Source organism: Acipenser ruthenus, chromosome 6, assembly GCF_902713425.1.
Source record: "Acipenser ruthenus chromosome 6, fAciRut3.2 maternal haplotype, whole genome shotgun sequence".
Classification (NCBI taxonomy): Eukaryota; Metazoa; Chordata; class Actinopteri; order Acipenseriformes; family Acipenseridae; genus Acipenser; species Acipenser ruthenus.
Window position 1 is genome coordinate 69,473,808 of NC_081194.1, and position 17,108 is coordinate 69,490,915.

Genomic DNA, 17,108 nt, shown 5'->3' on the forward strand with positions numbered 1-17,108 from the left:
AGCCTGTGTCCTTTCTAATTCCAAAGCTGAGCTGCAAAGATAACGTGTACACTTAAGAGAAAGGAAAGTGAGAGAGAGATTTGTCTGCTGTTAAGAATTTTAAAGACCTTTGTTACAGTGATGAAACAAGTAGGTTTTGGCGATTTGTAATTCTGCAGAAATACTGTACTATATTTTACAATATATAGTGTTGGTTTAAAAGTGCAAGTACTGTGCTGCTATTGAACAGATGTTTTAAAAATGATATGTGTGTGTGTAGTTTTTTTTGTTTATTTGTATGTATCATTTTTTTTAAACAATGTATAATATTGCAAAAGAAACAACCCTAATCTTTACGATGTCTTTGTGTTTAAGAATTCACGTCTTTGTTTCTACTTTGTCTTTTTTTGCAATTCGGTTAGTAATCTGTAATGTCTCTCTTTTTTTGCCTTTTCTGACTGCTGACTGTAGGACGAAGAACAAAAGCAGGCAGTAAGTTTATCATTTGAGTGTGTAACTGTTGATGAAGCATACTGCATGCTTGAGATACCTAAAAGGTACAAAAAAACATTGACTGTTCAGTCTTCTTCATTGACGTGTGCTGCTGTTGCAAAAACTAAATGCTAAATATTTGCATGTATAGCTGTTATATGGAATAAAAAAAGAAAACAAGCACACACAACCAAGTCTCATAAGATATCATTAACAAGATAGCAGAGGTTAGTGATTACACTGCTTAGTGATTACACTCAGGAGTACAGTGCATGACTCAGATAAAAAACATCAGCACTAAAACCAAGTACATTTTGACATTTAAAGGGCAAATTTATACAGCAGGGTTGTGGCATGACATTGCTTTCCATCTGAATGCTTTGACTACCATTGAACATGCTTCTTTGTACTGTGTGTACCTTAACATATTTAGTAATGTGTTATTTCAAAAGACAAAATGTGTTTTCTGAGAATAAGAACATAAGAAAGTTTACAAACGAGAAGAGGCCATTCGGCCCATCTTGTGTCCGCTTCGACAACATTACTGGGGAGTTGGTTCCAGACCCCCACAATTCTCTGTGTAAAAAAGTGCCTCCTATTTTCTGTTCTGACTGCCCCTATAATGCACATTTTTATTGCCTGCGTGCAGTACCTTACACTTTTCTCTATTAAATGTAATTTGCCATGTGTCTACCCAGTTCTGAATGCTGTCTAGATCATTTTGAATGACCTATGCTGCTGCAACAATGTTTGCCACTCCTCCTATTTTTGTGTTGTCTGCAAATTTAACAAGTTTGCTTACTATACCAAAATCTAAGTCATTAATGTAGAACGAGGAAGTACTAAAGGTAATCCTAGATTTCATATTGTTTTTTACAGTTTCAGTTTTAAATTGTAGTAGTGTTACTACCTTTAATTAGATGCTAAGCTTATTTTCTTTCTTTCAGCCTCAATATTTGCTAAGCATGGTATAAGTATGTCTGTCTGTGTCATCTTTGCTTACACTTATTTGCAGTTTTGTATTTTTATATTCTCTTTCAAAAGTTTTGCAACCTTATTTTATGTTTCCATATAATTTCCAGTACATTTTTACTAAACTTCCATATACTGTACAAAATAAGTACTTATCCATCCACAGTAGTTTTCGAAACCATACATATTGAGTAGAGAACATATCTGCCTCTTGCAGTCAGATTATTGGGCTGCTGTAATATTCTGTATCTGGTTATGCAGTCTTTATGACACTCTTTGATATTGGTTTTACATTTCGCATAAATCCAGTATTACTGTAAATTGCATAAAAGCACTTACTGACCAAAAAAATATATAATGCAAGAAAATTCTCTAACCTGCATAGAGTTCAAATGTATGAGGTCGTGTGACATGCCCTGTGATCCTCTAGACGAGTGGTCCTCAAAGTGGTGCCCGCGGGCAAATTTGTGCCCGCGAAGCCAGGCCATCGTGCCCGCGGCAGCTGTTCTTAAATTATGGGTCGTGAACACATTTCTGGCGGGTCGTAGCGTGGGGAAAATAAATAAAACTTTAAACGCATTTTCCAACAAAAGCGTCACAGCAATGTGTTAACAGTGGTGCTCGCTTATGCTGTGCTTGTACGCACTCGACTATATATATATATATATATATATATATATATATATATATATATATATATATATATATATATATTTTTTTTTTTTTTTTTTCCTGAAGGGCCTCTGCGATACTTCTCTGCAGTAGCCCAAACATAAGTTAGCTGGTTGGGGCATAAACTGTGTCTATTTGAGTTGCAGGTACTGACAGTAAGTTTAACCAATAGGAGAGTCAAATATCTGTGTTTTATGCAGCTGTCCAATCATAAGCAAGCACAAGCACTGAATGAAAATTGGCGAGTAAGTGGCCAATGGGAAAGTGAAAGATCTGACAGCTGTCCAATCATTCGTGAGCAGAGGCGGGTTGTTAATATGCTGGCTAAGCACTGAATTTCACTGACTCTTATTCATAATACATTTCAGTATTTAGAATTTAATTTTCTCTCTATTTTTTCAAACACTGTAGTAGATTTAGTTACCAACGATCTTTGTGAGCAATCTTTAAACAGAATTTTGCCAAATTGAAACAAAGCAAGACGCTATCTGTCCTCTTTTATTTTAGTTTACTCATGGTTATCTGTGTAAACATGCTATTTATAAATATTTGCATTGTGTAATTTATATAGCCTAAATTATTTAAAGAATAAGCGCAGCACTCACAATTATTGTCTGAAGTTGCGCGAAAACTGACGAAATTCGGTAGGATGGTAGATGCTTATGGGAAGTTGGTAGTTAATTGAACATATGTCGTAGGTCACATGGTTTGGCCACCATATTGGATTGAAAAAAAACATTTTACCTAAATGTAAAAATGTGTCTTTCAAAAACCACTTATTGCAGAGTGCTGAAAGTTTGTATACTTGTTGAGGGATAGTCCAAGATTAACTGGTGTTTGTAAGAAGCTGATGGGTTATGTGGTATAGCGGCCATACTGCATTATGTCATAATCACACAGTACAGATGTCATAAGCACAAACTACAAAGATCTTCTCCCAAATCGCTAGTCCGACTGAACCAAACTCAATGGCACACATGATCGTAGTGTGGTTGTCTTTAAACGTTGTTCAAGGGAAGTTGCTACAATAAAAAACATGTCCGCCGCGTTGGATGACATCATCAACATACAAAACTGGCTTACAAAAACTTTGTCTCTGAAACTGCGAGTCCAATTAAACCAAAAATTGGCACACATGATCCTAATGTGGTTGTCTTTAAACGTTGTTCAAGGGAAGTTGCTACAATAAAAACAAAACTGGCTAATAACTCCTTGTAGAGTGCAGATAGGGCCATGGTTACGATGGAACACATATTGTAACCCATGTATGCTCTATCAAAAAATGTCATTGCCCGTGACCTTTGATCTCTTCTAAAGGTCAAATGTACAACGGGCTTATAACTCCTGAGAGAGCACAGATAGGGTCATGATTACTATGGAACAGCTATAGTAGCTCATGTATGCATTCTGCACTATTTGCTATAGTGTTTGATACTGGTACGGTTACTGGTACTGGCATTCTGCACTATTTGCTTCAGTGTTTGGTATTGGTACTGGCATTCTGCACTATTTGCTAAAATGTTTGGTACTGGTACTGTTACTGGTACTGGAAGCCGTAAAGTTGCTAGCTATTACGGTGCATTCTAGGGGTGATTAGATGGATGGTATCATCCTTACCTTTTAGAAGAAAAAAAATCGGTCATAAAAACATGTGACCACAAGAGGGTGCTAGAAACTTGTGAAGCATTTAGAAACCAAACAGAGTTTAATGTTGCTCTACAAGCATTCAAATTGTTAAAACATTGAGATTGACAATAATAAAGAAATGCTATAGTTATATTAAGAATACCAATAAAAATACAAGCTGAACAAGCACAGAACAAGTGTTTCCAGTTTAAACTCAAAATGCCCAAATAAAAAACTTTCAATCCGCAGATAGAGTAGCAGGAACACAGTATTGTACTGTATAAAACTTCCTAAATTTAACTGCAGTTGTGTGGAAAGGTTTGATGAAACATTTCAGTGCTTACCACTTTAATTTATTCATGCTTTTTCCTGTTATGATGGCATGCAGCACTTTTGGCACCATAGATCCCTCAGTAAGATTAATTTCCTGATAGATGTTTCTAGACTAAAATCTGAACAGACACCTTTGACTTATGTATTAGATGTAATGAAAGCATTTTATACACACTGATATGAGAGTTATATTTAGCAGCAGGTCAGTTTTTAAAACTGACAATTTCATAACCAACAGCACTGGTTAGATTAGCACATAGAAAATTCAGAGGAAGTTAATTTACATCTGTGTTAAATATTATTCTGTGCCAGAAAATAGAGAGAGTCTGGATTCAATTTACCATTGCTTATTAATATGTCTAACCCAAATAACACGCTTATTATCTCCACCTGTAGTCCTGTGGCTTTAATGTAGTAAAATCATTTAAAATCTTGTAAAATAACAGTATGAAAGTCAAATCTGCCCTGACACACACCTGAAACGTTTTAAATGAAATTGTACTAACAACGTCCAGTGAATTACAGACTGCAGACTTCTATCTTTTAGAATGTTTTTTTTTAAATTGTAGATACTGTGTATTACTTATTATGTGTTAGGATACAAAGTCAGAATACGGTCCGCCAGCTTGGCGTTCATTCCTATTCATGCTCTGAATGTGGGTTGTGCTGAACACCTCATCAAGTATATAGTTTGGGAATTCAGGTGGCTCATATTCTGGAAATGTGCAATTTCTGCAGTACAGTGGGAGTATAAGGATGACACTGACAGCCCCAAGCTGAACACAAACATATTTCCGGAAAACCAGGTTTAGCACGAAATTTGGAACAGATGTAGAGGGCTATGGGATGTTGTGTTGTGGTCATTATGGTGGCCTTTGGTCACATGGTGTGGCAGCCATCTTATATTTAATGACAAATTTGGACAGTATTCAAAGTCTTCTCATGAACGGTAAATAGTACAGCTGTGAACATTTTTGTACATAGTCCGCTCATGTCCACAATTGATTCTAATCAAGGGCTAGGTCATACAAGGTGTCCTCAGCTCACCGTGCACCAGCGACCTCTGTGGTCTGGCCGGGCGCCTGCGGGCTTGCCTGTAAGCTGCCTAGGGCTGTGTTGTCCTCTGACGCTGTAGCTCTGGGTGGCTGCATGGTGAGTCTGCAGTGTGTAAGGAAGCGGGCGGCTAACGGCACACGCTTCGGAGGACGGTGTGCTAGTCTTTGCCCCTCCCGAGTCAGCGCAGGGGTGGTAGCAATGAGCTGAGCCTAAAAATAATTGGACACTACTAAATTGGGGAGAAAATAACAAAAAAACAAATTGGCGACCTACTAAATTTAAAAAAAAAAAAAAAAGTGTAACATATACTGATCTTGGGCATCAGTTGACTCGTCAGTGACCACTGACAAGCAAGCAGACTGTTTTACCAATTTCATAATTATTATTTATTTCTTAGCAGACGCCCTTATCCAGGGCGACTTACAATTGTTACAAGATATCACATTATATCTCCTGCTTGTGATGCTCCGCAACTTTAGGTAAGTATTCATGTCTCAGCTGTGTAGATGAAGGAATCGCTCCATTTGCTACATTCAGGCTGAAGAATGTACAGTACATAACTTTTTAGTTGTCCATTTTTTTAAGAGGGATATTTGCGCAAACAAACGCCTCTGTCAGGTCAAAATTTAATGTGTTTTGTGCTTCACGGTTTTTTAAGTGGACTTTAAAATCATGGAAGTCACTGTTTTTGTTTCTTTGCAAGTAAAGCAGTCGCAGTACTGCTCTGGATTTCTGCTTTCTCCTTTCAGTGAATACTTGAATCTAAATACCTGTCAACAAACGAGTTTCGGTAGTGATCTACAGTAACGGTGCAGGACGTACAGAAGAGCTTACCTCCATCGCTGTGTAAAACTCCTGCTGGATACTGCTTTACGTAATCTGCTGCAGACACATTTTTAGCTATTTAAGAGACATCCACTTGTTTACAGTGTGACGTATTTTAATTTCCCGCCTAGATTGGGACATCACACCTAGACATCACATGACATAATCACTGCACAGCACTATGTGCATGCCGAATAGTACAGGAAGGCACATAGCAGCAGGGCTGTACAGTTTAGTTAATGTGATTTTTTTTTTAGTTTTTTGTATGAAATACAAATAATTATGAAATCATTTATTTTTATTTCTTAAGAATATTGAAAAAATCGCAGTATTGGGCTAATTTCATGATTTCTGTGCAGTATGTACGATTGTAGGCAATATATAAATACATACGTTTCAAGTGCCATTGGTGTTTGTAGTTAGTTATTATACATGTATACCATTATATATTTATTAAACTTTTAAAATTACGGTAGAACCCTACCCAATACACAATTTGTTTATAGTTAATTGTTCTGTGAATTTTCTTTTCATTCATTTTGCTCTCCTCCACGATAAATACTCAACATGATTAGCCACCGAACACTTACAGTATTAGAAGAACATTTTATATGCATACAAACGTGTGAAGGTGAAAGTGTACATTGTACATAAAGTGTGCGGGAGAGTCTGACAACATTACGAAATATGTTTAGGTTACAAATAGTTAAAAATAAGTGAAGAAATCTCATTTATAACCATAAGTATAGAAAAGGCAAAAATATTTTCTTAAGTACAAATATTGAATAATCGAGGTAGTCTGTAAGAAATTAACCCTGGTCCTGTACACTCTCTCTGTATTGTCACAGCTGTGGTCTGTTAAATGTCTGTTTCAGGGTGAGTTATATACTCTTTCATTAATTAAAACCCTCCTTTTCCAGGTGCAAAGTAACTCCTGATAAATGATGACAATTAACACGGATTTGCTTTTAAATTCCCACGCAAACAAAAGTCACAAGAAGCCCTGCTCGTTAAGATATTAACATTATTTCATAAATCAACATAATTTTGGAAATCACATTAGGACGATTATTTAATAACGAAATATGCACAATGACTGCTTGAAAATGCCAAAATCAATGCTACATACTGATTTCTTGATTAACAATGGAGTAATCATTTACGACAGTTTGAAAATCCTACCCATTTTGTTAATCGTGAAATATCTTGAAATACCTATTTTTTGGTTTATTTTGTGAAATAAACATTTTTTTTGCCATGAATAAAATAGTCTTAAATATGGGCCTCAGTTTCCTGCAGTTTTTTTTTTTTTTCATGGCACTTTATTTAGCATGGGTAGTTGCTCCGCTGGTACAGTACTGTTTATTGCCTCCAATTCCCAAACACTGAGACACTGAATTTGAGAATGATCCAATATTTATTTATTTGCAGTTGCCATGAAGCTTTTGTTTTCTCTTTCTGCTATGTTGACTCTGTTTGGATACTGTTTCCAGATGTTCATAATGAAACTGTAACATATTTGGATATGTTACATACACGCTTGGAATCCATTAAAAAGAAAGTAAGACTGTTTGCACATGGGAGCACTTTATCACAATACTGGAAGAAAAAAAGAATACCCAGGGGTCTAAGAATGAATAAAGAACCTAATTTGGGAAAGCTGGATGAAGATTTCTTTAAGAAATGGTGCAAAATTCTTAACAAATGTTCCTTGGATTTGATTCTCCTTATTATTGAACATGTCAATAAGAAGTTAATATCTGCAAGAAAGGAAATCGCGGTATTGCAACAAGAAGTCACTGGAAATTCTGACGCTTTGACACTTCGAGAAATTGAGGAACGATGTAAAAGTCTAATTGAGATCTGTCAGCCTGAACGATTTAATACATCCAATAGCGGACATTCCACGTCCAGTGGCTCGGGGATTTTTTAGAACAAGATCGACGGAGATGCTCCCCTGTGACAAGATCCCAAAATCTACAATGCGGAAAAGACGGACAAGGAGATCAAAGAGGAAGGCGAGGAACAAGGAAGATGTGACACTGGTTGTTAATTTATCAGGTATAAATCTCTCACCTGATCAAAAATCTGTTTTGAGCAAAGGTCTGTCTTTTCTCCCTTCTGAACCTGCTAATTATTTTACTAGCTCTTTCAATCTATTAGACTTAAATCTTATTTTGCTCAGCAATCTTATACATATGTAACTTCACAAGAACAAAAGGCTTTTAAACCTAAGAGTAGCTTTATGTCACCTTGTGCTTTGAGCTTTTCAGTCGATACCTTTTGTTGTCTAGTAGAAAGAGATACTTCTACTTTACTATGTTCTCATCCAAAAATGTATTTTAATTTGTCTGTATCTGAACAACGAGCACTTAATGATTTAATGAATGATGATTCTATTGTTCTTAAACCTGCTAGTAAGGGAGGGGCAATTGTTGTACAAGATGCTGAATTTCATCCCTTAAAACAATTAGATGATACTTCACTCTATTTGCCTTTACCTTCTGACCCTACGGTTGAATTTTTCGAAAGAGAACCTGGAAGTGTTAGAGGAGGGCAAGAAAAACAATTGGTTAAATAAAAATGAATTTGATTTCCTACAACAGCCTCCAAAACGATCTGTGATTTACACACTACCTAAAATACATAAAGATTTGTCTAATCCTCCAGGCTGACCAATAGTTGTTGGAAATAAAGCTCTTATTGAACCAATCTCTCAGTTTGTTGATCATTTTATTAAGCCATTTGTACAGGAATCGCCTTCCTCATTTTTTGAATCGCATTAAAACTGTGGAGGTATCTTCTACTGATATATTTTGTACAATAGATGTTTCTATTCTTTACACAAATATTCCACATGATTTGGGCCTATTAGCCCTGAATCATTTTTTGTCTACACATTTACAGGATAATTTTCCCAACTCTTTTTGACACAGTTGGCTGCCATTGTTTTAGAGAAAGTATTTCCTTTTTGAAGATAAACATTATTTACAGATTCAGGGGACTGCAGTGGGTTCCATAATGGCACCTAACTCTGCTAATTTATTTATGGGTAAATTTGAATTAGATTATGTTTGGTTAAGATATTGATGATGTGTTTTTTTTTTTTTTCATTTGGCATGGGAATACGGATGAATTAAACCATTTTTTTTTACTTTAAAACAATGGTAGATTACATTCAATTACTTTTAACTTAAATTCTAGTCAGATATCTATACCGTTCCTTGATGTTCAGGTTTCTAAATCTGGTTCACTTTTAAGTACATCTTTGTATAAGAAAGATACAGATAGAAACAACTTGTTGCAAAAAGTTTTCATACTTCATCTTTAAAACGGAAGCTACCCTATAGTCAACTTTTGAGGATCAGAAGGATATGCGATTCAGAAAGTGAGTTTTGAGATTCATGCTAATGAATTATGTGATAGATTTCAAAATTAAGGGATATAACAACTCAGTGATTACTCAGGCTTATGATAATGCACTGTAGAAAATCACTATCTCAAAGGTTGAGGTTACTAGCTGTAGCTGTTATGCCTGCAGGAAAGGGACATTTAGAATGTCCTTGCTGTATAAATAAAAAGCTCTGGAAATGAAAAATAACTGCTACAGTATGTACCTGGATCCCAGACTAAAATTAATAAATGACTAGAGGCCCACAAATATCAGTCCTGAATAGATTCGACTCTGTTTTATCTTAGCTAGCTGCTGCACAATGATGCTAATTATACCCAATATCCATCTGCTACCTGGCTTCCTGCCATGTGTCCAGGACAGAGGATTGGGAGGAGAAAGTGGCCATTCAGTCTGTTGCTGAGATACGGCTTTATTATTTGACAATGCCACAGTAAAAACATCACATTTTGCAAATGGGCTATATGTTTATTATCCTTTTTATGTTTCATCATTGTCAAATAAAGAAATGTGGAAATCATCTTAAAAAAAAAAAAAAAAAAAAAAAGTTATATATGTTTTCATTTCAAGATGGCATCTGCATTTAATAGAAATGTGCTTTAGAATATAACGAAACAGATGTAAGATTACCATTTAGGGTTTTGTGATTTAGATGGGAGTAGTATTTCAATACAAGGCAATAAAAGGCAAGACTTGACATATTAAAAAACAAATGCTGAGAAAGCGTAACACGCAAAATTGAAAGCTGATATTTTTTTATGAGTATGAAATTGTAATTCATTTTTGGTTAAGGTGTTTGTAATGACAAAAGGGGACTAGTATCTGATTAATTAATGATAGAATAGAACAGGTGAATGGTGCATTAAGTATTAGAAAGTCTGTAGGTAAATCACAAAGTAAAGTATATACAGTGCCTTGCATAAGTGTTCACCCCCCTTGGACTTTTCCACATTTTGTAGTGTTACAACCTGGAATTAAAATGGATTTAATTGGGATTTTTACCATTTTATTTACACAACATACTTAACACTTTGAAGGTGCAAAATATTTTTTATTGTGACACAAAAGTTAATTAAACAAAAAAAAGACATTTGTTGGTTGCATAAGTATTCCCTGAGTCAATACTTGGTAGAAGCACCTTTGGCAGCAATTACAGCTGCGAGTCTTTTTGGGTAAGTCTCTACCAGCTTTGCACATCTGGGTCCTGCAGTTTTGCCCATCCTTCTTGGCAAAATTGCTCAAGCTCTGTCAAGTTGGATGGGGACCGTTGGTGAACAGCAATTTTCAAGTCTTGCCACAGATTCTCAATCGGATTGAGGTCTGGGCTTTGACTGGGCCATTCTAAGACATTCAGGTTCTTGTTTTTAAACCACTCCAGTGTAGCTTTGGCTGTGTGTTTAGGGTCATTGTCCTGCTGGAAGGTAAACCTCCGCCCTAGTCCCAGGTCTCTTGCAGACTGAAACAGGTTTTCCTCTAGAATTTCCCTGTATTTGGCTCCATCCATCTTGCCCTCAATCCTGACCAATTTCCCAGTCCCTGCCAATGAAAAGCATCCCCATAACATGATGCTGCCACCACCATGCTTCACCGTGGGGATGGTGTTCTCAGGGTGATGAGCAGTGTTGACTTTGCACCACACATAGCATTTTGCGCTAAGGCCAAAAAGTTCAATTTTGGTCTCATCAGACCAGAGAACCTTTTTCCACATGTTTGCTGTGTCTCCCACATGCCTTTTGGCAAAATCCAAACAGGATTTGATATGGGTTTTTTTCAGCAATGGCTTTCTTCTCTCCACTCTTCCATAAAGCCCAGCTTTGTGGAGCGTCTGGGTTATAGTTGCCCCATGGATGGTTTCTCCCATCTCAGCTGTGGATCTCTCCAGCTCCTTCAGAGTTACCATTGGCCTCTTGGTTGCTTCTCTGACTAATGCCCTCCTTACCTCGTCACTGAGTTTTGGTGGACGGCCTTCTCTAGGCAGAGTCGCGGTTGTGCCATATTCTTTCCATTTTTTAATAATGGATTTAACGGTGCTCCGGGGGGTGTTCAAAGTTTGGGATATTTTCTTATAACCCAACCCTGATTGGTGCTTCTCCAGAACTTTATCCCGGACATGTTTTGATAGCTCCTTGGTGTTCATGATGCTGTTTGTTTAGATATGATCTCTAACAAACTCTGGGGCCTTCCAGAAACAGGTGTATTTAATCTGAGATCATGTGACACTTTAATTGCACACAGGTGGACTCCATTCATCTAATTATGTGACTTCTGAAGGCAATTGGTTGCACCAGAGCTTATTTAGGGGTGGCACAGCAAAGGGGGTGAATACTTATGCAATCAAGACTTTTCAGTCTTTTATTTGTAAATAATTTTGAAAAATATGTAGATTTTTTTTCCCCACTTCGACATTATGGACTATTTTGTGTAGATCAGTGACAAAAAATCCTAATTAAATCCATTTTAATTCCAGGTTGTAACACTACAAAATGTGGAAAAGTCCAAGGGGGGTGAATACTTATGCAAGGCACTGTATAATGTACATCAGTTGAATTTCCCTGTGGATTCCTATAGGCCAATGTATTGTTCAAATACATGCTTTGTCGTGAAGGATTGCAATCTCAGGCAAAGACGTGTTATGCTGTAGGAAATAGGGAACAACCTGTCACATTTATAATTAACTTGGTTTAGCTGTGAAAATGAATCAGTGATGAGCTGTCTCTCTGTTCACCTCAATGTCATTGCCATTTACAAATGCAGTGATTGTTCAATTGGTGTACAGTATTCTTGAAGTGGTAATTTGCCAGTTGAGAGTTGAGCATTAAAGACAAAAGCGACAGGTGATGTCACACTCCAGCTGGTGATCATATATCCCTAACCTGCTTAGACATAATTTACCCCAGATTCGGCCGACAAGTGCAGGAAAGAGCAGAGCACATTGTGTTCCATGTGGCCAACTTTTGTTTCCCCATCTTGTTCCCTTTCAAGTACGAAATTTAACCATTAACTTATGGGTATTTACCTCCTAAAGACCAAAACCTGAATATTGATATACCAAAACTGCTCAACGAGCCTGTGACAGTCATGCCCTGCCCCTGAGGGTACATAAGGACTGCGCTCACAGATCTCCGCGCCATTTTTCCTTTCAAGACTGACCTGATTGGAGAGCCTGGTTCAGATAAGTACCTGTTGCTTCTGACTTTGTAATTTTTTGCAAATTATTGTGTTTTACACTTCATTTATGCAATATATTACATTAATGCTGTAATAGTTTTTCTAAGTACACTATATTGTGCACTACAGCCTGTTGCTTGTTACGTCCCGCTGTGTCCTTGTGCCCCACGTGCAGCCAGCGGCTTGAGTCACATCTTCCCAGGGATTATTATTATTATTGTTATTTGTTTCTTAGCAGACGCCCTTATCCAGGGCGACTTACAATCGTAAGCAAATACATTTCAAGTATCACAGTACAAGTAATAATACAATTAAGAGCAAGATAAATACAATGACTTTGGTTCAAGCAAGTACAAGTGTGACAAAATACAATTCAATAATACAGCAGATAAGTGTCAGTGATAGTTACATCAGGATATGTTTAAATACAAAATACTACAGATTAAACACTTGGCAGATTACAGTACTCTGAAGTACAGGATTAAATGCAGTAAAATAGGGGGCAGATAAGAGCAAGTAAAGCACATTTAAGGAAGGGTGATAAGTGAGCCAGGGGAAAAACAGAGGAGTTCTACAGGTGCTGTCTGAAGAGGTAAGTCTTAAGGAGGCACCGGAATGTGGTCAGTGACTGGGCAGTCCTGACATCTGTATGAAGGTCATTCCACCATTGCGGAGCGAGGGTGGAGAAGGAGCGGGCTCTGGAGGCAGGAGAGCGTAGAGGAGGTAGAGCCAGGCTTCTAGTGCAGGCGGACCGGAGAGGTCGAGTTGGGGTGTAGGGAGAGATGAGGGTCTGGAGGTAGCTGGGTGCATTCTGGTCAAGGCATCTGTAGGCTAGTACAAGAGTCTTGAACTGGATGCGAGCGGTGATTGGGATCCAGTGGAGTGAGCGGAGTAGTGGAGTTGCGTGGGAGAAGCGAGGCAGAGAGAACACCAGGGTGAGTGAGGTGCAGGCATTCTCGATGGCGAAAGCCTGCTTAATTTTTACGGAGGCCAGGACAAAGGTCACGCTCCGTACCCATACGCTCCATACACTCTGCCCCGTGCAGGCCCTGGTGTACTACATTGACAGGACAAAAAGTTGGAGGCAGTCCGAACAATTTTTTGTCTGCTATGGGGCGAAGTCCCATGGTCAAGCCCTGTCTAAGCAGCGGATATCCTAGTGGATAGCAGACAGTCAGGAATGCCTGTGAGCGTGCCAACTTGCCCTTTCCAGAAAAGCACACTGCCCTTTCCACCAGGGGCATGGCAACTTTGTGGGCTTTATTCCAGGGTGCATCTGTCAAGGACATATGCAATGTGGCGGTGTGGGCTACTGCGTTGTCCTCCTACGCTGTAGCTCTGGGTTGGCAGCATGGCGGGGCTGCAGGGTGGAAAAATGCGGTTCATCTTAGGGGTGGTAGCGGTGAGTTGAGCTTAAATACAATTAGATATCAAATTGGGAGAAAAACAGTGTAAAATCAATTGGCGACTACTAAATTTTAAAAATAAATAAATGGAACCATTAACCTTTAAGGTTGCTGCGCCCATGATTACAGCAGGCTTGAAGGAAAAAAAATAAATAACGCTGAGATCTGTGAGCTATGTACCCTTGGGGCCAGTGCATGACTGTGCCACAGGCTCGTTGAGCAGCTTTGGTATATCAATATTCAGGTTTTGGGTTTTTAGGAGGTAAATACCCATACAGTAATGGTTACATTTCTATTTCAGGGAACCAGGGTTATGATAATAACTTAACGTTTTCTCATATGTAGGCTCAAGCGGCAGGCTCACCTCGTTCCTCCCCCAGCCACTGTGCTAGTTGCCCGATGCCAATGCCGGTCCGCTCAACATCAGCTGGCTCCACCCCCACACATGCTCCTCAGGACTCGCTGGCAGGAGTGGGGGGCGATGTGCAGGAAGCCTTCGCGCAGGGTGAGTGCTGATAAGAAGTTAAGTGGTGCATCCCGCCTTCATTAAAAGAGCTATCTGTGGGAACTTATGTGCATGCAGTTATGAAAGTGATTGTAATGAGATGCAGTTCACTTTTTGGCAGCCAAGTAGTTTGCAATGAGGTTGTACCAAAGGCACATATTTGTTAAAATTAACCCATTTGTTTTTCAAAGTATACAGTATATTTTCGAATATTAATGTCATTTTGAAAGGTTAAACAGAATGAGGGCATTTTATTTATTTTCCCAGTATTTAAATTGGTATAGGATGGGAGTTTTATGTGCGGTTTAAAGTTTAAAGACTGTTTTAAAGCAGAGTAAACTGACAGACTTGTGTTTAAGGATAACACATGTGTAGCCCTGTTAGGAACATTTCCTGTCTGTGTATGGGAACATTATTCTTATTCACATCCACATAAGCCTATCTGAGATTATTCCATTTTAATGACCTTTGTCTGTGAAATGCTGTGAATATCTGGTTATAAATTGGACTATTCACCCTTGGAGCATACATTATAAATAAGGCTGGGATTAAGTCATGGTGGTCACAGGTGTCACGGATTCTCTGATTTGTGTTGGTGTCCGTGACGTTAGTAGAGAATATTGAACTTTACCAACACTACTTGAAATTCCACCTTAACCAAGAAAAAACTACCTCGGTTGTGCTAATGATGTTGAACGAGCATGATGATAGCTTGGTTTCTTGCTCGGTTGCCTTAATTTGCAATGTAGCTGTTAACTCAATACGTGGCCACATTGCAAACATTTTTTTAAAAATGAACAAAACAGCAAAAAGAAGCGCACAGTGACGAGGTGCACAATACCCCAAAAATATATTTTGAAAGCAGAGGTTTTTGTTTTGTCCAACGTGCAACATACCAGTAGATTACAGCTGGAAAACAAGCTGTGATGAACATTTGGAGACATTGTGTCACAAACGGGACAGTTTTTGTTTGGTGTCCTGTAGAAAACCCACCAAATGTTATGTTGCACAAACATTTTTATTTATAGTTGTATACACTGTGAAGCTTACCGATTTACAGGATAAACCTGATGTTATGAAAACCATAATACATTTTTAAAAAAATTGATTAATTTTCCTATATTGTATTTGTATTTAAAAAAACATAGTTGAATTTTCATCCCCGTTTTCATTACACACCATTTCCCCCTTTATTCCTCCGTGATTTTGAATGCATTTACTGTGACTGCACTGTGATTTGTAGTACAAATTTCCGTGACAAAATCCCAGCCTTAATTATACAATCAAGGCGACAGGCCTAATAACTTGTTGTTTAATTATTATTATTATTATTTATTTCTTAGCAAACGCCCTTATCCAGGGCGACTTACAATTGTTACAAGATATCACATTATACATTATTTCACATTATACAGATATCACATTATTTTTACATACAATTACCCATTTATACAGTTGGGTTTTTACTGGAGCAATCTAGGTAAAGTACCTTGCTCAAGGGTACAACAGCAGTGTCCTCCACTGGGGATTGAACCCACAACCCTCCGGTCAAGAGTCCAGAGCCCTAACCACTACTCCACACTGCTGAAACAAAATTTATAACAAGACTATTTAAAAACTGGCAGTAAATATTTTTTTTTAACATAAGCCGGTATGTGGCACAGTTGTTTTTGTACCATGTTATTACTTACTGCAGGGTTGTCCATTGGAGAAAAGCAATTACAGATTGCTTATACTTGTTTATTGCACAGGTGCCCGGAGGAACCTTCGCAATGACTTGTTAGTGGCAGCTGATTCTATCACAAACACCATGTCCTCCTTGGTGAAAGAACTTCATTCAGGTAGGACAATATTAATAATCAGTGTGGCTTATTAGACATGGTGTTGAACTGGAGATCACTCAATGTTTTTATTTCGTACAGTTTTTACTTTCTACTTGTTCAGCGGTTTTCACTATAACTCTCTTTACCAAAGCCTGTTGTTTTTCTTTTTGGTTTGTGTAAGCTGATGTTATTAAAGCAAGTTGCTAACAACCAATACTTTTCTACAGATATTAATTCCTTAAATGCATAAAATGTGTTGGTCCCTTATAGATATGAATCCCTTTAAATCCATATATTACACTCAGTCAGGATTCAGTTAGTCATCGACAAAATAAACATTTCGTGATTTGAGCCTGAGTACGAAATGAAAGGTTATTTCGGTGTTTGAGCAAATTATTAACCCAGACTTTTCTTAAAGAAACTTTCCAACACTGATATGGGCATTTTGGGTCTTCTCACAGATTTACAGCAGATACAAAGTTGTTTCATAAATGTTCATAAACACATATATATTGCCATTGAACACAGTGCATTGATATAAAAATTGAGCCCTTAGACTTTTCTGACATTGGTCTGAAAGTTTTTGTTTTAAGAAAAGTCTGGGTTACCAGCATCTGAAAAACATTTGTTTTATAACTGTATTATAGTTTCTGATTTAATCTTATTGTTTATACTGTGAATGGAATTCTAAAGATACAAAATATTGCAGCTGGCTGATCTTTCCATTGAGAGTGTGATGAACATGAATAAAGCACTGTAGTTATTCCACGAATTAGGATGGCTGAATAACCATTGAGCCTCGCAGAGGGATCAAATGGGCTGTTTACGGCCGTACACAG

At 37.7% G+C, this 17,108-nt stretch overlaps 1 protein-coding gene across 6 annotated transcripts in view; it reads left to right on the top strand.

Moving 5' to 3' along the window:
- dtnbb (dystrobrevin, beta b) overlaps positions 1–17,108 on the top strand; it is a 102,039-nt gene that overhangs the window by 77,731 nt on the left and 7,200 nt on the right. For 4 of the 6 annotated variants that reach the window (XM_034018200.3, XM_034018202.3, XM_059025739.1 and 1 more), the window contains 3 exons: positions 451–471; positions 14,287–14,446; positions 16,198–16,287. In XM_034018200.3, coding sequence (XP_033874091.1) covers positions 451–471; positions 14,287–14,446; positions 16,198–16,287 — 271 coding nt within the window. The remainder of the gene's footprint in view (positions 1–450; positions 472–14,286; positions 14,447–16,197; positions 16,288–17,108) is intronic. The other 2 variants (XM_034018201.3, XM_034018203.3) reach the window with 1 other exon arrangement.